Source organism: Mchenga conophoros, linkage group LG12 (genome assembly GCF_057382185.1).
Source record: "Mchenga conophoros isolate Kocher_MC1m ecotype Shallow Benthic linkage group LG12, M_conophoros_male_GT1.1, whole genome shotgun sequence".
NCBI classification, from domain to species: domain Eukaryota; kingdom Metazoa; phylum Chordata; class Actinopteri; order Cichliformes; family Cichlidae; genus Mchenga; species Mchenga conophoros.
The window spans coordinates 6,172,282-6,180,179 of NC_140537.1; the positions used below are offsets into that span (position 1 = coordinate 6,172,282).

The window sequence follows — 7,898 nt, forward strand, 5'->3', positions numbered from 1 at the left end:
TGCTTTAACTGGCACACCGGATGGTACAAACAGATGCAGCCAATAGGTAGGCGATCATAACATCACTCGGGCCAAGAGAGGACTGGACGATGTTATGAAACAAAAGATGGCTACATCCATCTTTAATATACAAGCTATGAGAGAAGCAAACTGTTCAAGCCTATCCTAGCAGTCATCAGTCTATTGCAGGGCCAGACAATCGAAACAGACAACCATTTCTGCTCATATTCACACCCACGGTCAATTTAGCGTATCCCCACGCTTGTGTTTTGACTGTGGGAGGAACCTAGATAACCACAGTCAAACTAGGCCCAGCAATGAATTTGTCTTCTGTGCTGTGGTCCATTCTGGGTCTATGAACAAATATCAGAAATTATTCTTTGGTCCCAGTTTGGATTTGTGTTTGCCTGAGAGCAGCAGATTCTGGTGGAAACAGCCCCAGCCTTCCAGTTATTAATAACAGGTACTGGAATATCCACTAAAACCCCACAATATCATGACAGAAGCGCGGGGAAAGGTTAGGTGAATATCCAGACCTTTCCCTCAGGAGTTGGCGAAGACAATGGGTCTTCGGCAACTCTGGGTCCTCCTGGATGTGTTTGAAAATGGTGACTTAGTCAATGTTTTGTCAACAATGTCTCCATGTAGTCAAAAATGATTATGTACTACTTTAAAAACAGTAAAAATAATAAGTCTTACAGCAGAGGTTTTGTGGTGAAAATTGTGTTGATTTTCAATAGTCGTAAAAGGATAACACTGGGGAGTGAACACACAGATGGAAATCATTAAAATTCAGAAACAGGATATCAGGACTTAATATCTGCTTCCTATAAGGTTTGGTCCAAAAATAGCAACTGTGCGCTCCCTAAATCCTCAGTTGTTACACTCTTGGGCCGATAATGGAGACCATATGGAGGGGCCTGACTCTGTGTGCAAATAGACATTTTTTACTATCAAGCTTTCTTTAGTCCACCAGGAAGATGTGACGGCCTGTTGCAGCAGCAGTTTAACAAAGAGGCAGATAACAAGAACGTCTGTCAACCATCAGCCTGGCAGATGAGTGGCAGAGGCAGGAAAGGCTCATTCCTTCCCATCTGTGACGCACCAAAATCAGGAGTGTATCTGCGGGTCACACAAAGAAGCTCAGGAATGAAGGACAGTTGTGTAGTGAGACGAGGGTTCAGGTGACGAACCGAGCAGTTGTTCGGATCTGATTGGAAGCCAGCGTGAATCGTTGCTAACTAGTGTCATCAGAGTCTCTCACGGCTTAGCTGTTTGTTTGCTTCACACGTACTGTAGCGTGTAGCACGTGCCAATACACTGGACGAGGCCTCGGACGCCTGCTTCATTAGTCACCCAGTTTCCACTGCCATCACCTTTGACTTGTTCCTGTTATTCTAATTGAGAGGAATGCCTTGCAAGCTGGTGCCCCAGATGAAATGTCGTGAGCGTGCCTCACCTATTCTTGATTTCAGTTAACCCCTTTTCAGACATACTGCTGCTCTTCTCAGAGGAGGAAGTAACTTTCAGCAAGCGTTACACAAGTGTGGAAGTGGCTGAACGAACGGGAATGAGGATTTTTGTACTGCTCTGTCATTCTCACGAGCTACTTGAAATGTTGTCAAGACCCAAAGTGAACTCAGTATCTTTTACGCTCTATCATTAAGGCCTCACACCTCATTGCATTTCAATTTCATTTGTGCCACCGTTGCCTAATAGATGCATCCTGTGCACTGAACGATATCAACAGACCTGTGGTGTATTTTGTCCAAAAAAAAAGAGAAATGGTCAATGGAGCCTAGGCAGCAGCTCGCAAGAATCCACCATTTACAAAGCAAATAAACAAGTGCAGAATATCAACTCTGGAGCACCCACCCAAACAAAATAGCTCTTCCACAAGGAAGAGGCTACAGGACAGTGTTTACAAAATCCTCATTAAGGAAGTTGTGAGATAACACGGTCATGTGCATCTCACAAAGTTGAAGGGAAAGCAGGCACGCACACACACATACACACACACACCAACTAAAAGACCATACGCACAGAAGCAATGCAGAGCCCACCATAGCATAGATAAGGGACAGAAAGAAAGAGCTGGCAACAGAGAGCAGAGCACAGAGGGAGACTGACAGAGCAGAGGACACAACAGAGATGAGTCGGACGGACAAAGACGAGCCTCGGCCACCCTGCCACCGGAACTACAGCGGCGTCGCAAAGGACATCAAAAGGTGTGCGTGAGAATAAATGCTGTGAGGTCTGGAAGACAGCATCAGGAATACACACGCAGAGAGGCTCACACTGGCCTGTGCAAGGGCCACCAACACTTTTCAGCTGAAAGAACTTTTTAGCCTGCAGATAAACTGATCTTTACCTAAATTAACCTCTGAATTAGAGATCTTTTTTTTCTTTTCTTTTTTTTCATGAACTCATCCAAAGACAACCCTAGAGGGCATAAATTAAATTGCTGCAGATTATTTCTCCCATGGCGAGCACTTGGGTCTCTCAACTGGGAACCATTTGCACCTCCAAGACCTTGTTCTTGACATACTCCATCCTGCTGCTTCAGGGGCCCCTCTGTGGAGAGACTAGCCCCATCTCCAGTGCCCGTCAGAGACAGCGTCCCGCTCCGGGTCTCGGAGACGGGCATGGAGGGGTTGTGGATTTATCGTTGCTGGAGCAGGACGGCAACAAGGATGTGCAAAACCTGCTGGAGAGCCTAAAAGAACAGTTTCTGCGTACTTTCAACCTCTCTGGCATGGGTCCTCCTTCCTTAGCTCCTGGAAGTACACGACAGGAGCCACCTGAATACATGATGGAGCTCTACAACCGCTTTGCTAATGACCACAGTGCCATGCCCACGGCAAATATCATCCGCAGCTTCAAAAACGAAGGTACGTCACTGCTCAGTATCTTGTTGATAATGTAGATTGAAGAAAAGAGATACTTTTTCCCTCTGAATTATCCTAACCTTAAATTATGGTAAAGCTTTGCCTAAATGTTCTGACACACATCCAAACATTTTCATTTTTCCAAAACAAAACAGCCACAACAAGAAATCCTTTAATTTTCCTCTAAAGCACGGGGTTAGGAATAAGGGCTACTTGTCCTTAATGACGACCTTACAGGGTTAAATGCAAAGTTAATACGTGTAATGATTTTTCTTATCACTTCTTATTCTTATCACTGTGATCTGTAAGACTTGTGAAACTGGTCTCCTTTCAGATATGTACAAAGTTTAGTATTTGATTTAGTTCATGACACTGAAACTCTTCCTTAGTTTAAAAAGCCTTTTATTTCAAAATGTTATTTCTACTTTGACATGACGGTTTGGATTAAATTCAAACAGGAGTTCAAAGTTTCTCTGTCTTGAATAAGCAAGTTTATGTCTGAACCACTTTTTTTTCTCCTCGCCCAGATTCCTCTCCCAGTGCTGTTGGTGTGGGAGGAGTGAGGCGCCACCCTCTCCTCTTCAATGTGTCAGTCCCACATCATGAACGCATCACAGCTTCTGAGCTTCGCCTCTACACCCTAGTCCAGACCGATCGCCACCTCTATGCTGGTGTCGACCGCCGGGTAACTATCTACGAGCTGGTATCGCATGACGATAACGTGACGGATGCGAACGCTGCCAGAGGAGACGCATTCAGCGGAGGAGAGGAGCGGATAGAGTTGGTGGAACTGGCTTCGCGCCAGGTCTACGGCACCGATAACGGCTGGGAGGCGTTTGACCTCACTGCTGCTGTGCAGCGCTGGCATGGATCTGACGATGGAACCACACACAGGTTGGAGGTGCATATTGCCAGCATCGCCGATGATGGTAATGTTCAAGACGTGACAGAAGCCAACAAAGACAGCAGTCTGCCTCAAGGGGACATGAAGATTGACACGAGCCCAGAGAAAAAACACAAACCCCTGCTAATTGTTTTTTCCGATGATCAGAGCAGCGATCACCGCGATGACAGGCGGGAACTGAATGAGATGATCGACCACGAAACCTCTAACATGGTCGTGCAGAATGACTTTGGGACTTGGGGGAGTGAAGAAAGTGAGCCAGATGAGGAAGACCTAATCCAAATGCGCTCCAATCTCATCTATGACTCGGCTTCTCGCATTCGCCGCAACGCCAAGGGAAACCACTGCAAGAAGCAGTCTCTGTACGTAGAGTTCAAGGACATTGGATGGGACAGTTGGATCCTTGCCCCCACTGGTTATGATGCCTTTGAGTGCAGTGGAATTTGTTCCTACCCACTGACAAAGCACGTCACACCCACCAAGCACGCCATCGTCCAGACACTGGTCAACATCAACAGCCCTCAGAAGGCAGCACGAGCGTGCTGTGTGCCCACCAAGCTGGACCCCATCTCCCTGCTGTACCTGGACGACACGGGGGTGGTCACCTACAAGTACAAGTATGAAGGCATGGTGGTGGCCGAGTGTGGCTGCAGATAATCCGGACTATCTTAGAAAGTCTACTGAAAGTCTTACGATAAGAGGAAGGACAAAATAACTAAAGAGAGGGAGATGAACTGAGAATGCAGATTCCTACAGTCTCTATAAGGGTTCCTCAGCAGGACTGAATGTGTTCAGTCACTATGCATGAAACTATAAGAACTCTCAAATGTGCAGCAAATATAATATCTTGTACCACGAGACACATTATTTCATCTTATACAGCAAAGGTGAATATGGACGTTGTTGTCAATAACGATGCACGTCCTCATACACGTAAGACTAGAAAGTCTCAAGATTTCCCAAAGAACCAAGCCCATCCTGCAGCCTGGTGGGAACTAGTGGGCCCGCTGCCCCCCTCCCTCTCCCCTTTCCCCTGACATCTGCCTTCCTCTCCACTTATCTCTAGCCTCCCCACTTGATGCAAACACTAATCAGCACTTCATGTGCCTCGGCGCAGTGAAATGAACTCCCCGAGGCAACCTGACAAGGCATGAACTCTCCAGGCCCACCGCCTGCCTCCTGTGGCCTCCTGATACGTGGGTACTGTGCTGAGGTCCCAGTGTCAGGGTTATCAATCCTAACCCCATTTCCCACTTCACATGCCTCTTTTCCACTCCCCCGAGCCTCAGTGATAACAAGGTGTTGTTGGTTGAGAACCATGTATGCCACCACTCAGCTTCGGAGAACTTAAAGCCGCTGTGAGAAGCTTTTGAGGTGATGCTTCGGGGGGAGTGAGGCAGGGGTGGGCCACATTCCTAGGCAACAAACATTCTTAACTAGCTTGTCTTGCTGACCTAGCACTGTGTGGACCCCCCTGCCTCACTCCCACCCACAGACACACAAACTGGACATATCTCCAACTCCTTTGTTTTTCCTACTTTGATGGTAAATGTCTTTGTTGGAACATTACTGTGGAGTGGGGAAGCAGCTACACATCATCCATAGATGGATTCCCAAAGAAGATCATTATTTTCTTTTGTTAAAGGCCTTTTGATACCTCTGCTGCTTGTGTCAAATAAAAGACTATTTATTGTTCTAATTTATTGATTTTTATAACAGAGTAGAAAGCTATATATGTATAACTGTAAGTCAGCATAGAGACGTTTTTTGCAACCATGACAATGCATTTGCAGCACAAGTGAATTTTGTTGGGAAGAGAAATGCTAACAGTTTCTGAAAGAATAAAGAATAATTATTAAAAACAAATCCTGAATGAATCGTGTGCCTGAATCACTGATCCCTGCAGTTTCACCAAACTTGCACATCACCCGGGCCAGCAGTATCAGCTTGCAGGTCACAGTTCGTGCACCACAAGCAAACAAAGAACCATGGGAAAATAAGTTGTGGCCCCGCTAATGATTAAAACGGACGAGCTACTGCTCGCACTGACAGGTCGCAGGCCGCAGATAGCAATGATGGAAAACCTGTTCATAAAAAGCAAAAACAAACAAAAAAAAGCAAAGAAATCTCTTTCTGCTGCTGCAGAGGTTTCTGTGAATGTCTGTGGGATTGCAATCGCAAGACTGGCTGTGATGTTGTTTTCACGCACCAATGCACACTGAAGATTTAAATAAAAGATGCAGTTCAGACCTGAAATGCTGAACTCTTTCTGTTCTTTCTGATTTGTTAATCATGTGGATCACAATAAAGTTCTATGAAAGGCACTTGTGCTCAGTTTGGGTAAATGATAGTGCTGTGCGATATTACTCATTTTTGGTATCTGATTCCAAGTAAACACAGGGCCAGTCTTGCTGGTACTGATACTTTTTACTTATAAAGGAAGCTTGTGTAGGGGAGATCAGTGTGTCATGGGTTACAACTTTGCAAATTCTGAGCACATTTTAATGGCCGCTCCAAACACATTTCAGCTTTTCATGTATTTTGAAACTGTTTTTTTGGAGACCTTTAATGCAAATGTGTCTGTCTGTAAAGCTCTTTGGATACATTTCTGTTTTTTGAAGGTATTATAAGTTATTTTAAAAAAGTAGACGTGACAGTCAACACAAAACGGTTCAAAGAGCATGTTTGAGGCATATTTTTTCGTGGACTACACAGAGGATTGAAACAAAGTATCGATCCTGTCGCAGTAGTATCAATCCACCACAACTAATGATATAGAGACTATCGATATTTGCATCAATCCGCCCACCTCTAGTAAATAAAACTGCTAAAGCTGCAGGAAATTAGGTCAAAGATGAAATATGGAGACTTAAATGTGTGAAGTGAACTATAGAAAGCTAGGAAAAGAATGGAGGCAAGCGACTATAAAATAAACGTAGTCACAAATGAATATTAAGAAAACGCACACACAACCTGTTTGTATCCTCTGTTAAAGGCCAAGCTAACTGTAGCCTAGCTGCCTGCACACTTGGTACAAAACCCAATGATTCTGATCACAAATACAGCAAATAAATGTGAGAAGTGTAATGTTTAAAATGCATCTTTTGAAATCATAGCATAGCTAAATTATTACAGTCCTATCGTTTTGCAATCCTTCCGCTGCCTTTCAGAATGTCGTATTTACAAAATAGCTGCGCTTGTTTTAAGTTGCTTTTGCCAAAAAGAAGAGGAAAAAAACTGTTTTGGCCACAGCCAGCTGATGACAAGTGCACCAAAATGTTTGAGAAGCAAACAACTCGGGCGCTGGATGGCCCCTCACGCAAGACGAGAGCAGAGGTCGGCTAAAAATGGCAACAAGAGAGCAGGAACCTCAATTACTGAGACAACAGGCGGCCTCAGCTATGCGAAGCTTGCTAATTGAATATTTACAGAACTATGGAAGAAATATGAATCTGGCCTTTGTCACTGAATGGCAAGCTTTCAGGGAATATGATGAAATGGGAAGTCTTTGGTTTGTGCTCCTTTGATAAGGACTACTGCAGAGCTCTTGTTGTTTCTCACTCTTGATTTGAAAGGATTTTATGAACTGTTACTTCATGTGGAGCATTCAGCCTACGTGCCAAGTTTAAGAGCCCACCTAACAAGTAAACATTCAGAGCAGTTCCCCGTGTACAGACGCTTCAAAGTGCTTCAGTAATTCTCCTCGGGCTTGACATCACGACGCCGACTGCTGGACCCCGACGTGCGTCCCGCTGTGAACGTGTGTTTTGGTGTGTGTCACCCACAGCTGAGTGACTCGCCCTAAACTCTGACGTTGGGTCTGTAATAAGGCCTGATTGTTTCCGTTTTGGATCACATGCTTATCGTTAAATCTCCTGGCTCCACCACCCAGCGCTCATCTCTTGCTGCTCTGTCCTCAAATCTTCTCAGGAAAAGCGCAGTTTTCCCAGGCACTGCATGATCATCATGAGCAACAGAAACAAAAAATCTCCTCCAAATGTTTAAGCACCTTTGAAACATTTGGGTCTGCTGTTGCGAAACTTCAGAGAGCCCATTGTAATGACAAACAGATGACTGCAGTAGTCCCAGCCAAGGATGACTTAGCA

The 7,898-nt window shown here is 45.0% G+C and overlaps 1 protein-coding gene across 1 annotated transcript; it reads left to right on the forward strand.

Annotated features, from left to right (window-relative positions):
* The first annotated feature begins 2,048 nt into the window (after positions 1 to 2,048).
* bmp10 (bone morphogenetic protein 10) lies at positions 2,049 to 6,040 on the forward strand. Its single transcript, XM_085293472.1, has 2 exons — positions 2,049 to 2,891; positions 3,416 to 6,040. Exons 1-2 carry the CDS (start codon positions 2,483 to 2,485, stop codon positions 4,447 to 4,449), a joined length of 1,443 nt encoding a protein of 480 aa, XP_085149598.1. The 5' UTR covers positions 2,049 to 2,482; the 3' UTR covers positions 4,450 to 6,040.
* Positions 6,041 to 7,898: the final 1,858 nt, after the last annotated feature.